The sequence below is a fragment of the Nannospalax galili genome, unplaced genomic scaffold (genome assembly GCF_000622305.1).
Source record: "Nannospalax galili isolate Female #2095 unplaced genomic scaffold, S.galili_v1.0 scaffold161, whole genome shotgun sequence".
NCBI classification, from domain to species: Eukaryota; Metazoa; Chordata; class Mammalia; order Rodentia; family Spalacidae; genus Nannospalax; species Nannospalax galili.
The window spans coordinates 1221302-1242420 of NW_008348586.1; the positions used below are offsets into that span (position 1 = coordinate 1221302).

General features: G+C 53.8%; 2 protein-coding genes across 5 annotated transcripts in view; one reads left to right on the plus strand and one right to left on the minus strand.

Annotated features, from left to right (window-relative positions):
* Positions 1 to 10223, plus strand: Lzts2 (leucine zipper tumor suppressor 2). 4 transcript variants are annotated; one of them, XM_008845574.3, is made up of 5 exons: positions 1 to 145; positions 5345 to 5794; positions 6758 to 7417; positions 7922 to 8179; positions 8989 to 10223. In XM_008845574.3, exons 2-5 carry the CDS (start codon positions 5387 to 5389, stop codon positions 9670 to 9672), a joined length of 2010 nt encoding a protein of 669 aa, XP_008843796.1. In that variant the 5' UTR covers positions 1 to 145; positions 5345 to 5386; the 3' UTR covers positions 9673 to 10223. The 4 variants fall into 4 exon arrangements, with proteins under 4 accessions (XP_008843796.1, XP_008843798.1, XP_008843797.1 ...); XM_008845576.3 differs by having other exon boundaries at positions 87 to 239; XM_008845575.3 differs by lacking the exon at positions 1 to 145 and adding an exon at positions 534 to 803.
* The window catches only part of Pdzd7 (PDZ domain containing 7), an 18978-nt gene continuing 7946 nt past the window's right edge, over positions 10088 to 21119 (minus strand). The window contains exons 7-17 of the mRNA XM_008845572.2: positions 20957 to 21017; positions 20235 to 20630; positions 19498 to 19695; positions 17709 to 17759; positions 17035 to 17210; positions 13517 to 13608; positions 13321 to 13412; positions 13114 to 13185; positions 11885 to 12463; positions 11526 to 11626; positions 10088 to 11125 (exon numbers count right to left, since the gene is read on the minus strand). Of these exons, the coding sequence (XP_008843794.1) occupies positions 10805 to 11125; positions 11526 to 11626; positions 11885 to 12463; positions 13114 to 13185; positions 13321 to 13412; positions 13517 to 13608; positions 17035 to 17210; positions 17709 to 17759; positions 19498 to 19695; positions 20235 to 20630; positions 20957 to 21017 (2139 nt within the window). The 3' untranslated portion in view covers positions 10088 to 10804. The remainder of the gene's footprint in view (positions 11126 to 11525; positions 11627 to 11884; positions 12464 to 13113; positions 13186 to 13320; positions 13413 to 13516; positions 13609 to 17034; positions 17211 to 17708; positions 17760 to 19497; positions 19696 to 20234; positions 20631 to 20956; positions 21018 to 21119) is intronic.

The following is a 21119-nucleotide window of genomic DNA, read 5'->3' on the forward strand; positions in this document are numbered from 1 at the left end:
CCCCGCCCGGCTCTTCCAGGTCGGGCCTGGCGGGAGCCCGGAGCCCGGAGCCGGGAGCGGGCTGTGGAGCCAGAGTTATCGCAGCGAGGAAGTGGGCACGCTGGAGCAGAAGCCGGGCCAGAGGGAGCAGCGGCTCAGGGGCTGGGTGAGTGGCGCGGCGGACCAGGTGCAGGAACTCTCGCCTTCCGCACATCCTTGCTTCCGAGAGAACTTTCCCAGTCTGGGAAAACGGGATTGGGGTAAGGAAGGGGTCCTCATCGGTGGGGCGCAGGCGAAGTGTGAACAGCAGAGCGACACAGAAACTCACACCGACGCACGAACATACACGAATGCATAGACCCACGCACATAGCACACGAACACACGTGCTTGCTCAAGGAGGACGCTCACGGTTAGACACCCTAACAGTCCCTGAGGCCGTGCCAGCCTCCCGCACGACCCCAAGCGGGATGGGCGCTGAGCTTTTCTGGCGAAGACTGGGGAAAAGGAGCCGCCCTGTGACCATAGGCGGCGGCGGGCGGGGTGGGTCGCATCAGGAGGTTCCGGCTTCCCGGCCGCCTGCAGGTGAGGACTGAGACGTAAAAACTGTCCCGGGTTCTGGCGTGCTTGCTTGGCCCGGGAGAGGAGTATATTCCACGCTCCGCCTGGAGCGGTGATAAACCCTCTCTTCCGGAATGGGAGCACGACGCCCCCAGGAGTCTGCGGGACACGAGAGGCCCGGAGAGTGCTGGATCGGGATGAGGTTACTTAAACTCCTTTTCTTCCTGCTCCCTAACACGTTCTCGGAACCCGCAGCTCTGAAAGGTATTGGAGGCAGGCCCGTGATGGCCCGCAACAGTTGCCCCTGTCTCACACACCCAGCCCAGGGAGCAGCATAGGTCCACCTCCTCCCTCCACCTCCCCTTGCTGGCCTGGGAGCTGCCCCCAGTCTAGGCACAAAAAGCCCACCCATGCAAGAGGGGCAGGGTTTCCCCCCCAACACGAGGAATGCCTGAGAGCAATACCTCTTCGATTCCTGTGGGGAGGGTGTGTTACCGCCTCTAGAAGAAGGTCGAGACCCCCCCCACAGGGAATGAGGGAGGGGGGCTTTATCTCCTCCCCCAACCCACCCACCTATCGCCCTCCACACCCCTCACCCCTCCACACGCTGAACCCAGCTGCTGCCTGAGCTTCTGGGCTGGTGGCCAGAAAGGGGAGGAGGCTGCCGGTGCCCCAGGAGGCAGGGATCAGGGCTAGACCCGAGGAGGGGGTCTACTGGGGAGAGGGGTTCAGTCTGTTCTTATGAGGCTGAGGGGCTGGAGTGAGCCTGAGGGTGGCTGGGCTGTGTTTCCCTTTCCAGGGAAAAAGAAAGAAAAACAACCCTTTCCATGGAGCTAAAAATAGAGCTGAGAGCCGGCCAGGCTGTGGCCTGAAAGGGGGGGAATGCTTCTTCCTGGGGCCAATCTCGGCTCTGGCAGGCCTTGGCCCTGGGGGGAGGGGACAGAGTGGAAGGGAGGGCGGCCTTGTCTGAGGATGTGGGGGTCAGCTGACCTGACCAGGTCACAGAGACCCCTCAGAGAAAGTGGGTTGTTTGTGAAACATGATGTAAGAAGTTGCCTGAGTGGTTGAATACGGTTGTCAATGCATGGAAAAGGGTTGGGAGACTGAGTATATTTAAGATTGTTACTGAGTAAGTGTGCAACAACACCAAGTGTCTCTGTGAGTTGGCCTGAGGTTGAAGGGTTAGGAGACTGTGTTTAAGGTTGTGACTGGGTGTGAAAAACTTGTGAAAGTGTGAACAACAAGCATGCTACACCAAGTGTCTGTGAGGTTGACTTGAAAGTCTATGGAATGAAGGAACGTGGTACCACGTGATGGATGAGACTGTGGCTGCCCGAAACAGAATGTGGGAAAGGTCGTGTGGGTGTTTGGATTGTTTTCCAGAGGGTAAAAATGTTTGTGACCCTGAGAAAGACAGTGGGATGCTGTCTGCTGTGGAGCCAGTGGAGGTTCGGACTACTGTAGGTTTGCACCACTAATTCTAGAGATTGTTGGGGGCTGGGGGCCACCCCTTTTTGAGCAGCAGTCTTTCTCATATCAAATGACCCTAAGGTTAGGCTGGGAATCCCGGATCCACGCCAGGGGCAGCAGGCTTCGTGACCTATACAGGTCTTGCACTAGGAAGAGAGTGGGATGGGGGTGGGGGTGTCGACTCGGGGGGCGACTGATATATTGCTGGAAGGGACCGCCAGGTGGCGCCGCCTCCGCACATCCGCGTGTGCGACCTCCAACCCGCTGGGGGTGGGACAGGCAGCGACCCGAGCCTGTGCCACCGGAGAGGGGCAGCTGACCCTCCGCCTTCGCTCTGAAGTGGGAAGCTGGAGAGTGTCTGGGGAGGGCAGCTTCTCCGAGAGAAGCGGAGGGGGAGGGGTGGCCGCCGCGCCTTGGCTCTTTGTGCTGGAACAATGACCAGCTACCGCTGGCCTCCGGGCCCGGGGTAGAGGATGACCCGCTCCCCGAATCCCGAGCCGATCGAGCCTCCAAAACCCATTGGACCTTTCCGGACGGGATCCTGGGCGCCACCGTGCAACCCCTGCGTGCGCCCTGGGGGGCACGCGTGACGTGGGGTACTTGCGCGTGTCCGCGCCCCGGGGCGGAGACACTCGGGGGACCCCTCCCCCGCGTCGTGCGCGCCGCCCACTCAGGCCGGGCGGGGGCTGGCCAGGGCTGGGGGCGCCGGAGAGGCGGAGGTGGGGCCGGGCCGGCCGCTCCGAGTGGCCGCGCGGGCTGGAGCGAGCGGAGCGCCTGTGGAGTGCTTGGGGCGACCCGGGGCTGAGCATGGAGCAGCGTGGCGGAGGTGAGGGGGCCGGGGCTGGGGGCGCCCAACTTCTTCGTGGTGTGGTCCCTTAGCGAGGCGGCATTCCTTGGGCTCCCCCACTTGGTGGAATGGGGTGGACTCTCGTGGGTAGGCCTGGGGACTCCGGGCTTCCAGTCTCGGAATGGGAACTGGTGATCTCAGACTGGATCCCGCTTGACTGGTCTCTGGAGTTTGTGGGGGCACTTTCCTCAACTCTCCAACCCCCAATCCTGAGGTCAGAGAGTTGGAACATGGGCCAGACTCCTCTCCCGTTCAGGCTGGGCCCCAACCCTCAGATCCCCCACCCCACTGCGGGGGTCCCTGTACTATAGTGATACCTCGGGGAGTGCTGGAAAGAACGAGGGGTTCCTTTTCCCACAGCTACAAACGCATTTCTCAAAATGGAGCCGCTTGCCCCTCCTTCTCTCTTGGGCCTCAAGAGCGGGAGCCTTACTGGCTAGGCCTGGCTTTCCAGACGCCTGGCTCTTAAAGCGCAGCTTTACGCCCCTCTGGCTTTAAGGGGACCTTTGCCAGCGTGGCTTCAGCGACCCTGACTCCTGGGTCAGCCACTGGCTTCTTCTGTCTTTGTCTACCTTTGGGTCTCTGTTTTTTTTCCCCGAGTCTGCCTGCTGCTGCCCTTGCCCTTCTTCTGTCTGCGTCTCACTTTCTGTGTACCCTGGAGTGGAGAAGTGCACACAGGAGTGCCAGCCCTTTCCCTACTGTTCTTGCCATACTCTGGAGTGATTCATATCTCTGGCTGGACCTTGTAGGGCAATCTCAGCCCCCAGCCCTACATAGAGGCCTATGATTGCTCCCCGTTCCCTGCTCTCCTGCTACCCCGGCTCCTAGCAACTCCTCCCTCAGGTTGGACTCTTGTGGGTCTCGGTGTCTTTAACACTTTGGAGGGACTTAATGGAAAGCAAGAAAGAACAGATGGGGCAAAGGGTTCAGATACTGTGGGTCTCACCATTCCCCACTCCCTTGAGTGAAAAAAAAGGCAGGCTCACAGTCACCCAGGTGGTCTTGAATGTCACCTAGCCCTCAACCCACTGCCACACATGGTCACTCATACAGATTCCACAGGTACTTGTACACACCTTCCTGTTCACATGCTGTATAAGATATATGCATAGACGTTCACACATCAGCTTACATATATCTGAATGGGTGGTGTATCCACTTTTTCATAATATAGTCACATTCAGAAGCTACAGATTTGTTTGTTACATACACATCATAACTTACATATACTTTATACAAGTAACCCTCTATTTACACACATCATCCTATAAGACATAAGAATTCCCACGTATAGCTCTTTGTGGTGGCAGGAGCCTGTAATCCCAGCACTCAGAATGCTGAGACCTGCCTGGGCTATATAGCACAGCCATGTTTCAACTTTTCCCCTCCCCTCAACCACACATACATATGTATGAATGTACAGACACTTCTGTCTAAACGTACATGTACTCACACCTCATACTTTCATAAATGCAGTTCATTTTCATGGTCTGGTACATGCCCTCACACCCAGAAGCAAATGTACATGCTCTTCTCATGGAATCCTCTGTCCATATCTTGGCCCCTGCTGTGCATGATGACTTCAGCAGATGCCTAAGTTCTGGTCATCAGCCTCAGGACTGGGAGGGAGTTCCGGGTGAAGGCTGGCTATCCCCTTCCAGGAAGGAGCAGGATTAGGGAGGTGGAGCTCTCTATTGAGTCTACTGGAGGCGTGGTGGGTTTCTGCCTGTATCCCATGGGGATTACCCTAGCGGTCAGCTAAAGCGGGATGATTAAATGGAGATTGGCAGTGGGACAGGGCCTGGAGAAGATCTCTTAGATCTGACCAGTTGGATGGCAGGGGCTGAGAGTTGTCATGGAAACAGGCATGCGCGTGCATCCACCTCTGGGAAGTGGGGGACCCCAGAGAGCACCTGTGGGTTCCTCAGAGCTCTGAGTTCCTGTTTGGCCAGTTCCACCCTTGCCGCCTCTCTGTCTGGGAGAAACTGAGTCCTAGCTGTGGGAGGCTGGGCACTGCGAGGCCTTGGCTCTTTGTTCCCTAATTACCGTCTGAGTTACTGATTGTGTCCCTGATGGTTGCTCTGCCCAAGTGGCCCTGTAATGAGGCCACCTGTCCCAAGAGAGTAGGGACCTGTGCTGGGAGCTAGTCCTTAGGGCTGTCTGCTCAACCTGAGTCTTGGCCTTTATAGGGGATGCAGGTTTAGGCTTGGGGCTAGGTCCCCCCCTGCCAAATGGCCCCGCATAAACTCCTAGGTTTCTTGTTCCCTAATCATCTGTTTGGTAGAGTTAATCCTCAGTCCTGTCCAGACTAGAGTTGGACAGTGGTCTAGGGCCCAGAGGGAATTGAGAGTCATGCCAATACTTGGAGGGGAGCCTTGTTAACTGATGTCAGGGGTGTTTGGCCTAGAGCAGGAGATTAAGAGAAGGCCTGTATAGGGAGGGGACTGAAGGTGCTCAAGGGACTCTGACACCACTGCCCTGCTCACAGGTTGCCCTGGAGGCCCCTGGCCAGGCCTGAGCCTCTGCCACCATGGCCATTGTGCACACTCTGCCTGTACCACTGGAGCCCGCTCCTGAGACTGCCACTGCCCCACAAACTCCAGCCATGGGCAGTGTGAGCAGTCTCATCTCAGGCCGGCCCTGTCCGGGAGGACTGGCTCCTCCACACCACCATGGTGCCCCTGGCCCCACCTTCTTCCGCCAGCAGGATGGGCTGCTACGGGGTGGCTATGAGGCACAGGAGCCGCTCTGCCCAGCTGTGCCACCCAGGAAGGCTGTCCCTGGCACCAGCTTTACCTACATTAATGAGGACTTCCGGACGGAATCACCCCCCAGTCCAAGCAGTGATGTTGAAGATACCCGAGAGCAACGGGCACACAATGCCCACCTCCGAGGGCCCCCACCAAAGCTCATCCCTGTCTCTGGAAAGCTGGAGAAGGTAAGGACCAGGCCCTTTGGGAGGACCTGGGTGGAATCAGGAGTCCCTTAGGGAAGATAGAATTTGGAAGCCTATATAGAGCAAAGAATGAGGGCTGTGTCCCTGCTCTTTCTCATTCTGGCTGTATGATCTCAGGGAAATGACAACCTGTCTGAGCCACATTTTCTGTGTCTGCATAGTTAAGGTTATAGGCTATAGGACAGTATTCATAGACTGTCCTGAACATTAAATAATGCTTAACATAGTGTCTAGCACCTAGAAGATAGTATTAGTTGCTTCAGCTATTAAATACAGTAGCTATGAGTTTGACTTTGGGCGAAGCCTTTGTCTTGCTGAGTCTGCATTTTGTCATGTGTTATATGGGACTAGGGATATTTTACTTACATGGCTGTTGTAATTATTTAAATGAACCTTTTGAACTGGGTTGAGAACCCCTTGTGGGAAGGCAGGGAATATGACAGGGATTTGAAAGATCAGGGTTTGGAGGCTGAGGAGATGCTCAGTGGATAAAGTGCTTGCTGGACAAGCATGAGCACCTGGGCTCGGATCCCCATAACCCATGTTAAAAAGCTGGCATGGTGGCATAGGCCTGTCATCCCTGCACATGGGTAACAGAGACAGGCAGATGCTTGGGGCTTATTGGCTAACTAGTTTAGCTAAATTGGTGAGCTGCAAGTTCAGTGGTAGACTCTGTCTCAAAAAATAAAGTGGAAAATGATTGAGGAAGACACCTGACTTCAACCTTCAGCCTTCACACACACACGGGTGTGCACACAGCAATATACCACGAAGGAAGGGAGAGAGGGGGGGATAGAAGGAGAGAACGGGTTTTGAATGCCTGGGCAAGTGAGGTAGGCATGGTAGCTCACACCTGCAGTTCCAATACTTGGTGAGCTGAGGCAGGAGCAAGAAAGGAAGGGTTGGGCAGCTCATCTTCACCTGTCATGTGACCCCTCATTTCAGAACATGGAGAAAATTCTGATCCGGCCAACAGCTTTCAAGCCAGTGCTGCCCAAACCTCGAGGAGCACCATCCTTACCTGGCTTCCTGGGTCCTCGGACTGCTGGGCTGTCTGGGAGCCAGGGCAGCCTGACACAGCTGTTTGGGGGCCCAGCCTCCTCATCCTCCTCTTCTTCCTCCTCTGCTGCTGACAAACCCTTGGCATTGAGTGGTTGGGCCAATGGCTGCCCATCAGGAACACTGTCAGACTCTGGTCGAAATTCTCTGTCTAGCTTGCCCACCTACAGCACAAGTGGTGCTGAACCGACTACCAACTCCCCAGGCGGGCACTTGCCCTCTCATGGCCCTGGCCGAGGGGCACTGCCTGGGCCAACCCGAGGGGCCCCTACTGGGCCCTCCCACTCAGACAGTGGCCGATCCTCCTCTAGCAAGAGCACAGGTTCCTTGGGGGGCCGTGTGGCTGGGGGACTCTTAAACAGTGTTGCCCGGGCCTCCCCTGGAAGCAGCTCTGGTGGAGACCGTTCTCCACCCCCTCCGCCCCCTCCACCCCCTTCTGATGAGGCCCTGCTGCAGTGTGTCCTGGAAGGGAAGCTCCGAGACCGAGAGACAGAACTGCAGCAGCTACGGGACAGTCTGGATGAGAGTGAAGCTACCATGTGTCAGGTGTGGCCATCCGCAGTACTAGGATGGAGTATCAGAACAACGCTTGGAAGCCTTGCTATTGGGGAGGGGTAGCCTTGCTGTTGGAGAGGGAGGGGGTAAGAACTCATTGTTACACCTCCAAGCATCCTAGCTTCACTTTCAGTGCAGTGAGGAGGCAGGGTATATGAATTGGACCCAACACTGGCACATACCATCTGCTAGACTCAATTAAGTTACTTAACCTTATGGAGCCCCAGTTTCCTTGTCTATAAATGGGAATAGTTCTGGACCTATAGAGTTATGAGGATTAAATAAAGCAAAAGGTACATCATGCTCAAATAATACCAGACACCTAGGAAATGCCTTGTAAATGCTTGCTTTCGCTATTGTCACAGTTTATTGGGTTTGTAGACTCTACCCTGAGCCAGGCAGGGAGCCACCCAAGTAGTGAGTGGTGGGAGCAGGAGTGGCTGCGACTCAGGGTATGGAGGACCTGCAGGGGTCTAGCCTGCCTTCTTGCCTTAGGCATTTGGGGAGCAGCGGCGGCACTGGCCGAGAGAGCGGGAAGACTGTGTAGCCCAGGCACAGCAAGCCACACAGCGCATCCAGCGGGCCCAACAGCTGCTTCAGCTGCAGGTGTTCCAGCTGCAGCAAGAAAAGCGACAGTTGCAGGATGACTTTGCACAGCTGCTGCAGGAACGAGAACAGCTGGAACGACGATGTGCCACCTTCGAGCGAGAGCAACGGGAACTCGGGCCACGGCTGGAGGAGACCAAATGGGAGGTATGCCAGACCAGGAGACTGGGTAGGTAGGAGGGTCATCCTGGGACATACCCTGCAGAAATGGCTTGGGCCAGGCACCCTAAAGGGTTTGCACTTACTTTCGGGCATGGTATGGGGTTCCTCATGTCTCTGTTGGATCTCCTTGGTCTGATCTGGTGCCTGAATAGCTAACGGCATTGCCTTCCCTATTAAGTGGGTACTATTAAAAATCTCCATTTTATTAATGAGGAGACTGAGGCCCAGAAAGATTAGAGCCTAGAATTACACTAACAGTGGTTGTGTTGCAAATTGAACCCAGGCAGTTTGACTTTGATGTTTGCTCTTGCCCAAGACACTTGCCTCTCACCTGGACATATGAGCACTGCCCTGGATTGCTCCCACTCCTGGATACCTGCCACCAGAGCTAGACAGTGCTTATACAGCATCTGATGATGGTTTAAGGACACCAGCTTTGAAGGAAAAAGATCTGGTTCTGTGTTCCCCTTTGGCATTTTTGTTGTTTTTCAAGACAGTCTCCTTGTAGCCCCAGCTGGTCTGGAACTCTCTATGTAGACCAGGCTGGCCTCCATCTCACAAGAGAGCCGCCTGCTTCTGCCCACCACTGTTGGGATTAAAGGTGTGCACCACCACGGGACCCCTTTGGGTTTTTAACTAACAGTATGACCTTGGACATGTCACTAGTCTCCAACTGTGTCTCCATCTGTAAAATGAGGGGAAATGGCCTCTGCTCCCTGATTGCTCAGTGTGATGCCAGGACCCAACCTTCTAGAGAGTCTTCACCATCCTTTTCAACCACTTTGTACCCCCAGGTGTGCCAGAAATCAGGCGAAATCTCCCTGCTGAAGCAGCAACTGAAAGAGTCTCAGGCAGAGCTGGTACAGAAGGGCAGCGAGCTGGTGGCTCTGCGGGTGGCTCTGCGGGAGTCCCGGGCTGCCCTGCGGGTCAGTGAGGGACGGGCTCGTGGCCTGCAGGAGGCTGCTCGAGCTAGGGAGCTGGAGCTGGAGACCTGTTCCCAGGAGCTACAGCGGCACCGCCAAGAGGCAGAGCGGCTCCGGGAGAAGGCTGGGCAGTTGAATGCGGAAGTGGCAGGACTCCGGGAGCCCCCTGTGCCACCTGCCACCGCTGACCCGTTCCTCTTGGCAGAGAGTGATGAGGCTAAGGTGCAGCGGGCAGCGGCCGGGGCAGGGGGCAGCCTGCGGGCACAGGTGGAGCGGCTGCGGGCAGAGCTGCAGCGAGAGCGTCGCCGGGGAGATGAGCAGCGGGACAGCTTTGAGGGGGAGCGGCTGGCCTGGCAGGCGGAGAAGGAACAGGTGATCCGCTACCAGAAGCAGCTGCAGCACAACTACATCCAGATGTATAGGCGTAACCGACAGCTGGAGCAAGAGCTGCAGCAACTCAGCCTGGAGCTGGAGGCCCGTGAGCTTGCTGATTTGGGCCTGGCAGAACCGGCCCCCTGCATCTGCCTGGAAGAGATCACTGCCACTGAAATCTAGGGCTTTGCAAGAGGCTTCAGGGCCTCTGCCAAGAATCCAGGTGGCCCTGTGACTTAGAAGAGCAAGATCATACCCTATAAAAGGTCCTTGTTCACTGTCACTCAGAAGTTTCATCCTACCTACATCACCATTTCACTCCCCAGCTGCCCATGCCACTGCCAGCCCTGTTTGCCCCAGATGTTTGCCAGGCAACTCCAGCCAGGAGAACTGGGAAGAGAAAAGGGCTCTCCCCATCTCCACACTCTACCTGCCCGAAACCAGAGAGAGCCAGGTGGCACCAGCTGCTCCAGATGTGCCTGCTCCCACCATGCCCATATTGAGGAACAGGGTTGGAGTCTGGGGTCTGAGCCCCATATCCTATCTCAGCTCTGCAGCTTCTTATGGGCTAAGGGGGTTGAAGTCAGACCAAAGGAAGAACACAGCAATGTCATTTATTTGTGTTTGTGACCAAGCAGTCCCTCCTAGCACCCAGGTTTATGGCCTCATTTTCACTTGTATATTTTTCACACTGTAAATTTCTTGTACAAATCCAAAGAAAAAATTAAAAAAGATTTTTTGTTGTTTTTTTAAAAAAAATATGCTGGATAAACAGTTGCAGGGGAACTTGTTTGATGTCTGTCCCCTCTTTCCTGTCTGCTTACCTACTCTTCGTGGAGCTCTTAAGAGGGAGGAAGGGTCATGGTAGGAAAAATCCGGTAGAACTGAAGGTATTAGTGAACCACAAAATGAGTCTCAATGAGGATCAGAAAAGTCTTCCCAGCCTGTCCTTTACACTGAAGGCTGCTTCAGCCTGGGGGATGGATACATTGACTCCCTGAAAACTCTTTAAGTTCCACAAAGTTTGGGGGAGCCAGGGGCATCAAGAGAAAACTCCCACTAGTTCCAGGTTTCAGACCCGAGGTTTCTCTGTCAGGAGGGGTCAGGGAGCAAGGGGTGCAAATGACACAGGTTGTCTACTAACACCCTGTCTGTCCTTGGACATCCAGCTTATCTTGAAAGGGTAATCTTACTGACACCTGGGAGGAGAGACTGGGAATATGAGAACCACCTGTATGGTTCTGTCAGCAGTCAAGACACATGGGACAGAGGTGCCTTGAGTCTGCAGGAGGGAACCCATCAGCAAGAGGACTTGTCAATGGGAAGGTTCATGGGGAGCTTGAGGGCTGGGTTGAGAGTCTTGTAGGAGCCTATCTTCAGAAGGAGGGGGCTGGGTATGAATCGGAGTGGCATCAAGGGGTCTATGGGCAGAGGAACCTTTAGCAGGAAGGCTCTGGTCCATGAGGTCTGATGGATCAGAGGGTAAAGGCAGCAGGCCAGATCCAGGGACTCTGACCACAAGCTCCATGGGCTCCCGAGACTTGTTTCGATAAGCCCGGCGGATGGTGTCCACTGCTCGCTGGTGGGTCACCTGCTCCAGGCTCTCTCCATCCACTGCTACAAGCTCAAAGCCAGCCTGGAATAAGAATAGAACAAACCCTCTTCATACCATTCCCACCTACAACCCAACCTGAAGGCAGAGGCCTCTCACCTCCACCAGCTAGGACACTCCTCCCCATCTGAGTGCTGGAGATGGACAATGGGACTTTTGTGCCAGGAGCCAGTTGGGGGCAGGGTGGGGCACAGACAATAGCCCTTTATCCCTTGGGAAGAGGGTAAAACAGGATGGGCCTGTCCTCAGGCCCAGGCTAGCATGAGGAGACAGATTGTCCCCTTGGCCTGCCCAGCTGGTCTGACCCCTGTTCCCCCCAAACATCCTTTCAGGACCTGGTCTGAACATGCCTGTCTGGAAGATGAATGTGGAGCAGACCTGCACCCAGCCACACTTCCAACTCCAAGCCTAGTGCTTTACCAACCTGTAGGGCCCCACTGAAGAAGGCAGCTCCACCTGGGAAGATCTTCTCTATCTTCACCATGGGCTGCACCTTGGACTCAATGCCCCCTGAAATGCTGATGCCTGCAGAGGGTTCAAAGCATTGGCAACGGTCTCACCCCCAAGCCCTGAGTTCCCAGGAGGAACCTAGGATTCCACCCCCAAATTTAGGCCTGCCCCCATGTCTTCCCACCTTGGTTTGATTTCTAGTCTCAACCTCCAGCTCTAGTTTCCCCAACTGTGTATCTCAGTACCTAGATTCCTTTCCTGGCCCACCAAACTCACTCAAACCCAAAAGTCCACCCTGCCTGGTCCAGCATCACCAGCATCACCTGAACTCACCCAAGGACTGCTTCATTTTGGACAGCGAGACTGTCCTCAGCTCTCCAGTGGAGGCCTTCATGACTGACTCCTCAGCTGTTCCACCAGCTCCATTCTCTGAGGGCCCTTGTCTGGCTACCTGCCCATCCAGAGGTCGGGGAAGGGAGGGCCGGGCCTTTCGAGGCCTGTAGTAGCGCCCATTGGATGTGCTGGCAGTACTGATGGGAGTGGGAGAAGGGGAGCGCCTGCGCCCAGGGGACTTGCCTTGACCTCGACTGTGGCTGTGGCTTCGGCTTTGGGCTGGGGCCTGGCTCTGATTCTGATGGGGGTCCTCTCTGTTTAGGGGTTCTGTCAGTAGCCAGTTGGGCCTGGGAGGCCGGGGAGCCACAGGAGGTGGCTGGGGAGGAGGTGTACACACACTTCGGCGTGGGGTGAAGGCATCTACTGGCACATCTTGTAGAGGAGGAATTCCTTTATGGTGGTGCCGGGGGACAGAGGCACTGAGGGAGACTTTGAGGCCCCCCAACCGCTCCCTTATCTCTCTGTCATCCTCCTCTGAGCAGCCATTCACCGGCAGCAAGTAGAAGCCTCCTCGGCTATCTGGAGAACAGGGTCAAGGTCAGCCTGCCCCTTTCAATCTTCCAGCATAGGGGGCACCTTTCCAGACCCTGATTTTTGCTGTTGTTTGTAGGACCTGAGTGTGTACAAACCAGGCTTGGGTTTGCTCAGGTCCATTGCAAAATGTCCCACAGTAAGAGACACTGTGGAAAAACATTATACTATCATCTTAGTATTTTGTATTGTAATTCAGCTCTACTTTAACATATCTAAGAAACTAGATTTTAAAGTGTGTGGTTTTAGCTGGCTGTGGTGGTGCATGCCTGCAACCCCAGCATAGGCAGGCAGATCTCTGTGAGATTGAGGCCAGTCTGGTCTATATAGTTAGTTACAGGTCAGCTGGGGCGACAGGAATACCCTGCCTCAGAAAGACAAAAAATAAATAAATAAATAAATAAATAAATAAATAAATAAATAAGATAAAATAAAAAATAAAAGTGTGGTTTTAAAGCACCCTATGAAATAATGGTCTCAAATAATGGTCCGAGTATGGGTAGATCCGATAACAGTGGCCAAGGGGCTTTCCTTCTGACCCGCAATGACCCAGATCCAAGGCAGGATGGAAGGCCTGTTTTCCCTGCTCTAATGTCCCTGGGGTTTCCCTCTTTCTAGGCTCTGGGACTCTGACTGACCAGGCACAGGGGTGATGAGGTGACGCTTGGGTGGTGTGTCTTGTCTGGCTGGTCTCAAAGCAGAAGGCCTCACTGGTTGGAGAAGAGAGCAGATCAGAGGCCAGGCACCACTGTCAGGCTCCCAGATGGGCTCGGCAGCTTATACCCCCCCCCAGTCCCACCCACATCTGGGGCCCAAGAGCCAAAAGTCCTGCCCCAGCTGCTGACCTGCCCTGCTCTTGAGAGCCTCGAAAGCCTTTAATTCCACAGGCATCACCATGCTGTCAAAGCGACCAAGGTCCGTGGGGGCCACCACACTCCTGGGGGGAGGCAAAAGATGGGTAAGGAGGGCTTGCTTAGGAGGTGAGGGACAGAGGGAGGAGCTTCAGCCCTGCCCCAGCCCACCCCTCAAGCCCCTCCCCACCTGATGTCCCTCAGCAGCAGCAGTTTCTCTGGCCTGTCCAGGATGGCCAGAAGGGGCCGCACCAGGTCCTCCACACCACCTTCATGTACATACTGCAGATAGAGGCACCACCACAGGTCAGTCAGCAACAGGGACTCCAGGGCTGGGTGAGAAGAAATGCCAGGGCATGCAGGGACCCTGGGGCCCATCCAGCAAACTGTGCTCTAAGAAAGGTTCACCCACCCAGGGTCCACAGGATGGTCTTATATCAATGACTTGTGGATGCCTAAAATGATCATGGCAGATGTGCAATAAATAAAAACAGCAATAGTGGCTTTGGCACCTTTCCAAGACTTTTACATAAGGTCTCTTATGGGGCTGGAGAGATGGCTCAGCGATTAAGAACACTGACTGCTCTTGCAGAGGCTCCAAGTTCGGTTCCCAGCACCCACATGGCAGCTAAGAACTGTCCTTAACTCCAGTTCCAGGGGAATCCACAACCCTCTTCTGACCACTGAGGGATTGCACAACACGGGTGCATACATATGGGTGGGCAATACACTTGTACACATAAAATAAAAATAATAAAAATTAAGCCGGGTGTGGTGGCGTTTGCCTCTAATCCCAGCACTCGGGAGGCAGAGGCAGGCAGATCTCTGTGAGTTCGAGGCCAGCCTGGTCTCCATAGTGAATCTAGGACAGCTAGGGCTACAGGGAGACCCTGTCTCAAAAAGACCAAAAAAAATAATAATAATAATAATTAAAAAAAAAACATGGTCTCTTATTTATCAGCCACTCTGAGATGATTCCTGTTTTATAGATGTGGAAACTGAGGCTCAAAAAGAACTTTGCTCAAAGCCACACAGATAAGGAAATGTAAGCAGAAACTAGAACAGAAGACATCTAGTTCTTGCCTACTGTGGTGCAGGAAAACTGTGCAGGGACTGGACTCTCCCTCTTCCCCTCCCCGCAAGACAGAAGCTTGTGGTCCTGGCTGTCCCAGCACTTTCTTCAGGGCTGGAATGACCTTGGGGGAACAAGTGGCTCCACAGAAAGCCTCCCAAGTCAGTACCCTTCTGCCTGGCACTGCCTGGATGCCACCAGCCCGGATGCCACACCCCATGGACTCTGGAGAACTGAATACTGCGAGCCAAGCTACTTGGACAGCACATCGCCCCTGGTGGTGAAAGGAGGCAGTTGCAGAGAGACATCTGCACAGTACCTCCTATGGGCACAGACATCGAAGTAGGGTGTGTTCTGGAAGTCAGAGTGATTGAAATATTTGGAATAAATAAAATATAAAGTATGAATGTGGCCCTAAACTCCACAGAAAGTCACAGGGACTCACATATATCAACAATACACTCCCCTTTTGTCTGGAGAGAGGAACACACTATGTAGAACCAGCCATATATGTGCATGTCTTTCAACTCCATAAACCTGAATTCAGCATCTACTGTGTCAGACACTGACTGAGCAGTAGAGGCACAATAATACTAAGACTCTCTTTCAGATCCTCAGGGATTGTAGTGGGAACAAGGGGCAGATAAGCTTCATGTGGCAGTCAACTGAAAACCACTGGCAATGGGGCAGAGAGAGTTTTAGAGGAGGGTGGAGGATCAGAATGGGCCTCTTAGATGCAGTGACAGCTCTACAAATTCTTCCAGGATGGATACAGGATGCAGCATGGAAGTTGGGGAGGAAAGTGTTCCACAGGCATACAGAGTAAACAAAGGTTTAATGTGGCCTCGGGTCTATGCAGACCTTCCATGTAGGACTTCACAGGTTGAGTACTATGTGACTAGCATCCCCTAAAGTTATGCAGCTCACAACTTGTATAAACTAGGTGGTGGCCTGGGGAAGCCAAAAGCTGAGATTGAGGTGTCACATCAGGGAGAGCCTTGAATGTGAGGGAAAGCAACTTGTACTGTATTCTAACTCCTAAGGGGTCCACTAGGTGGCTTGGCAAGTGTAAAGCAATCAGAAAGGTAGTTTGAAAATTCTGGTCTGGGGGATGTGGATGGGGTGACTCAGGAGAGAGGGGAAGCCTGGGCTTTCATTAGAAAGTTTTCATTAGAGGGGCTGGAGAAACGGCTCAGCGGTTAAGAGCACTGTGACTGCTCTTACAGAGGACCCTGGTTCAATTCCCAGCATCCACATGGCTGCTACGAACTGTCCTTAACTCCAGTTCCAGGGGAATCTGACACCCTATTCTGATCTCAGCAGCATTACATGACACGGGTGCGCTCACATACATGCAGGCAATACACTCATACACATAAAAATAAAATATATATTAAAAAGTTTTCATTAGAAAACTTTATCCCTCAGGCCAGGACTCCATCCCAGAAGGTGCTGGGGGCTTGGGTTGGGTGTGAACAATATGCAGAGTCGACAGGACATGTGGGGACACAGTGAGATGAGGTTTATCTGAGGAGGCCTAGGGAGTGCAGGGATTAGGAAAAAGACAGAGGCCAAATATACAGATTTAGTGCCCCACCTAGTGGCCATAGCTCAGAGTTTCAGGCTCACTGGAGCTCGTACACCTAGTTTGGGTACTCAAGTGTTTAGAGCTGTGTGTGACACACACTGAATTTAGCACAGAGCCTGGTAGCTGCCCCCTGACAGGAGCGCCCCCATCTGCAGTTCTGTTGTGAACCAGGCCTTAGTAAGAAGATGTATGAATGACCACATCTTGGGCTTCAAGTGGCAATACATGGGTATACACATGCGTGTTATGCATAAAAATCATGCAGACATGATGACACAAACCAGATACCACACAGACATGCCAGTGAACACACCACACAGATGCACTTACAGCTTCATCCTGAGGGCGAAGGAGCACATGATTTTCTAAAATCACCAAGCTTGCCTACAGTGTACATTGATGCATGCTCCCTTGGGGGTCTCTGAGACAGAGAGATAGGAAAGGACCTTCCAGTTCTCCTGCAGGGGTGAGCTGCATCCCACAGCCTTCACAACACTAAGGTTCCAGGATGTTCTTCAGATCTGATTCCCACCCCACAAAGAGCCCTTCAATTCAGTTTGAAATGGAAGGGAACAGAAGGATTTAGGTACTGGAGGAGGGCTGAGATGCCAAGTAAAGGGTTACCTATTTGGGAAACAGGGACAGGGGCTTGTCATGAGGTCACACCTGCTGGCTGTCCCAGAAAGAGAAGGGGATATGGGAAACAAGGCCAGGGGCTTAGAGGGGGCACAAACAGTTGCCACAAAGTCTCTTCTCCTCAGTTTAAATGTTTCCTCCTCAGGGAGGCCTTCCCATGTCTGTCTTTCACAATACTCTGAAGAATTAGTCACCAGGGGTATTTAGATCTAATTATTGTCTTATTTCTCCTCTCTAACTGGGAGCTATGGTGTGTGTGTGTGTGTGTGTGTGTGTGTGTGTGTATGTGTGTGTGTGTGTGTGTGTGTGCTTTTATTGGCCATTGGCCTCTAAACAACGAAAGCCCAGGTACTAGTTAGTGGACAGTGGTCTGAATGAATGAAAGGCCAGGGCCGTGGGTAGCTAGGCTTACCCGGGAGCAGTGGCGAGTGACCGCCACCACCTCATCATCTGTCAGCAGTCGCCGGGCCAGGTCCTGAATGAGGGGTCGTCGACTCTCCCAGGCCTGCACCCACTCATCCACATTGGGCAGATGACCAGTGGGGCTCCCAGACCTGCCAGAGAGCAGGGCCTGGCCCCTCTCCCGGTCTGCAGGGCAGGGGTAAGAAGACACATTGAAGGTGTTGGGAACTGGTGGGGCTGGCTAGAGCTTCTCTGGCAGAGTCAGACTCCAAAGAGGCCATCTGAGCTGCCTAGGTCCCCAGGGACAGAATCCCAGTGTGCCCATGTTCCCCAGCATGGCCTTTCCTAGGGAACTGCCCACAAATGAAGTGCCAACTCCAGTTCCCCCTACACTGTCACACTAGTCTGTCCCCTACTAGAATCCTAGTACAGGCTCCCTTGGTGTCCCCCAGTCCCTTCGGGAGTACCATCATAAGTTGTCAAAAATGCACTTTCTTCTCTGTCTGTACCTCTCTTTCCTGGAAAGCTTAGCCCAGTTCTCTGAGCTGTTTCCGTTATGCACTTCTCTGCCTAATCTTGCAGGTTTGGCCCCAAACAAGTTTAGTCTAAAGCCACTACATGGGCCCCAACATGCACCCCATCTGCTGCTCTACCGTGGACCAGACCTTGGCATGCTGGATTTACCGCGTCTCAGTCTCCAAGTGACAAACTTCTGCACAGGCCCCACGCACCCTGCTGTGAAGAAGAAAGAGGCTCAGCTGAACAGGAGTAGAGAATTCTAGTTGAAAGTAAGCAGGGTAAGGACCTGAGGCCTGGTCCTTGAGGACCTTCAGGGTCATGCCCAGATAGACAATGGGGAGCCAGCGAAGGTTGTGGATCAAACGTAGAGGCAGGGCTGGGCCTGGTGGTGCATGCCTTTAATCCCAGCACTTGGGAGGCAGAGGCAGGCGGATCTTTGTGAGTTCAAGGCCAGCCTGGTCTATATAATGAGTTCCAGGACAGCTGGGGCTACAGGAAGACCCTGTCTCAAAAGGACCAAAAAAAAAAAAAAAAAAAAGTGGAAGCAGTATGAATGCTGCTTATGAAGATTTATTTGGAAACTAATGAATGGAGGAAAGAACCCTAAGGACAGAGTTTAGGTATACCTACCTTCAAGGGACAGAGAGTGAAAGTGAACCCTTGGAAGGAGAGGGAGAACTGGCCAGAGAAATGGACTGAGAAGCAGGAGAGAGCAGCACCCTGGGAGCTGTAGGGAGAGAGACAGGTGAGGAAAGGGGCTGGCCAGCCCTGATGTAGAGAGATGTCTCTTTCATGGAATGCAGGACATCCGACCCCAGAGTAGAAAAGCATCCAGCAACCCATCCTCTGGATGCTTCCACCTGCCCAATGTCACTCCTACTTCTGGAAGCAGCACCCTAACTGTCCCCTGGGGACCTGCCCCTCCATTCTTAGCCCATGCATTTTGACTCAACACACAGTCCAGTGTGGGCAGTGAAAGCAAAACACCTGTCTGCCAGGTCTGTGAGTCCCTGCCTTGTCTTTTTCTCATAGCTCGGTGGTTTGCTCAGCATGACAGGAGACCCCAGGAGGCTCTGATAGCTCTGCTCCTTCATTTGGAACTGTTTAAGAAGTTCCCTCTAGGCTGGTGGTGATGCAGCACCCTTAATCCCAGGCAGATCTCTGTAAGTTTGAGGCCAGCCTAGTTTTACATAGTGAATTTGAGGCCCACTAGGGCTACACAGTGAGACCCTGCTTAAAAAAAAAAAAAAAAAAAAAAAAAAAAAAGACATGACAGGGAAGAAGTAACTTCCTCCCTGGGATTACTAAGTGATAGTGGCCATCTCGCTTCCAAGCTGGCAAAGCCTGTGTGGCAGCAAAACCAACCTATAGGAAGCTAGAACCAAAAGCCTGAAGGAATACACGTCTGCTAAGCCTTGTCTCTGAGCCTCAGGAGGGTGGAGAGACTTCTTGTGAGAGTCTTTCAGAAATCCCTACCTAGGGCTGGGGCTGCTTACCTAACATACTTCATAACCTAGGTTCAATCCCCAGCAGTAGGTCGGGGTGGGGGCGGAGAGAAATCCCCTCCTGAGTCCTATCTGGGCCCTGATTAGAAGTGACTTTCTTCAAGGATAGGTCTAAAACTAGGTTGGGCCTATAGAGCTCTGGCTGGAAGATGTGAAATCAGGGGCCCTTCTGATGCCACAAGCACACAGTGCACAGGACTCCAAGTTGAGCTTTTTCACTTATTGCTGTGCTGGGAATCTATCACCTTACCTTTCTGCAAAATGGAAGATGAAAGATGACAGTGGCCACCTCATTTTCTGAGCACTTTCTAAGAGTTAGACAAGGTACTGGCTTATATTTGTTAACTCACTCATTTTCTCTATGCCTAAAATAGGCCTTATTCCTTCTGTTTTACTTGTGAGAGTGAGTGGTGAAGTGAGGTGGAATTTCAACCTGGAACTGCGCCCACCTTTCTCCAGGTCCAGGTGAGGGCGGGCTTTGGTGGGGCTTCTGCTGTCCAACGTCCAGGCCTCTCTATGCCCGTCTCCTGCTGGCCACCACTGCCGCCCTCCCTTGAAGAAGAGGTTCATCAGCGTCTTGGAGCGCTGCAGGGCCCCCTTCTCCCCAGGGGGCCCTGACTTCTCCTTCCTCCGCTGCTTCTTCTCCTCTGCAGACACGAGGGAGCCCCCGGGGGGGTGCTGGAGGGTGGGCAGAAGGGAAGGAGGGGGCAGGGGTGTAGGAAAGGGCAGAGAAAAGGGAGAGGAGGCAGACAGGATCTGCAGCTGTGCAGGGTTGGGAGTGGGTGAGGTAGGGGGTCCTCCTCCATCTTTCTACCCCTCCCTCACAACACCTGCAGCTGTGTAGGGAATCTGGTGTGTGTGTGTGTGTGTGTGTGTGTGTGTGTGTGTGTGTTTTATAAACAGGCCTGGGCATTCCAAGCTGGAGGGATTCCAATCCCTAACTCCAGTTAGGGCTGTTTTGGGGCCCAGAGCTGATCAGAATTGGGGCTGGCACTGAGGGTAGGTTTGGGATGCAGGCCTGGTTCAAAATGAAGCCCAGAGTGAGATCTGAGAATATTCTGGGGTTGGGGTTGGGGTTAGATTAGGCCCAGGGACAAAGGGAGATCTGAGGCTGCTCCTTGGTCTGTGAGGCAGGCTTTGGACCAGAGACTATGGAGAAAGTGGCAGCTATCCATCCCTCACGTACCCCACAGGGTCAGGTGGCTCTGGGAACGTGTGATGGGAGGCCTGGGTCTGCTGAGGGCCAGCAGCAAAGCAGTCTTGGGGGACTCTGAGAGCGCAGAGTCAAGGCGGCGGGTGGAAGAGGGGCCATCAGAGCGGATGGCTGTGTCCCTGAGGATGACTGTGGGCCGAATGCTACACCAAGTCTCCACGTGTCCTCCCATATCAGGCTCAGTCTGCATGGCTGTGTCTGCCCGCCCCCAACCTGGGCCATGGCCACTGGGCTCCTCTGGCCCCAGGCAGACGTCCATGCGGTCGGAGGGCAGCGAGCCTGAGCTGCAGGGAGCACTGGAGGCATAAGAGGAGATGCTGGAGCCGCTCTCGGAGGCGGGTGACAGCTGCTGCAGTACCCCATTGCTCACTGCAGGGAGAGGAGACAGGGTGGCTCAGGGGTTTGCCTGGTTTGCCTTGAGGCCCTGCCAGGCTGGCAGACTTGGGAATAAAGGAAGGAACCATAGAGCAGCAGACGTCGGAGCTGCCAGCTGCTCCTGCCATTGACATTGGAGAGCCCTCACCAAATCATTTATCCACTCACCCCCTGAGACTCCAGCATAGAAGAGTCTGGAATTGAACCTGGAAGCCCTCAAAGGGAGCTACAAGCAGCTCTGAGGTCATCTTGGTCCCTGTCCTTTTCTTCTTCAGTCCCAGCCAACCCCCTAGCCTCAGCTTTCACCTCTGGGGACTTACATCTATCCAACCAGCAGTACTCAGAAACCATCTCTTTGTAGGCAGGGTACCGGCCTGTCTCCTGGAAAAGACAAGGCAGGAATAGGGAGGAGCAGGTGAGAAGGGAAGGTGAGATGAATTGGAAAGAGTAAGCTTTTCAGCTCCCTTTCTTTGTAGCCCGCTT

What these genes read in the sequence shown, in the direction of transcription:
- Lzts2 (XM_008845574.3), top strand. Translation starts at nt 5,387, where the DNA reads ATGGCCATTGTGCACACTCTGCCTGTACCACTGGAGCCCGCTCCTGAG. An exon ending in TCTCTGGAAAGCTGGAGAAG is followed by an intron (nt 5,795 to 6,757) that starts GTAAGGACCAGG and finishes CCCTCATTTCAG; the next exon opens with AACATGGAGAAAATTCTGAT. An exon ending in GTGAAGCTACCATGTGTCAG is followed by an intron (nt 7,418 to 7,921) that starts GTGTGGCCATCC and finishes TTCTTGCCTTAG; the next exon opens with GCATTTGGGGAGCAGCGGCG.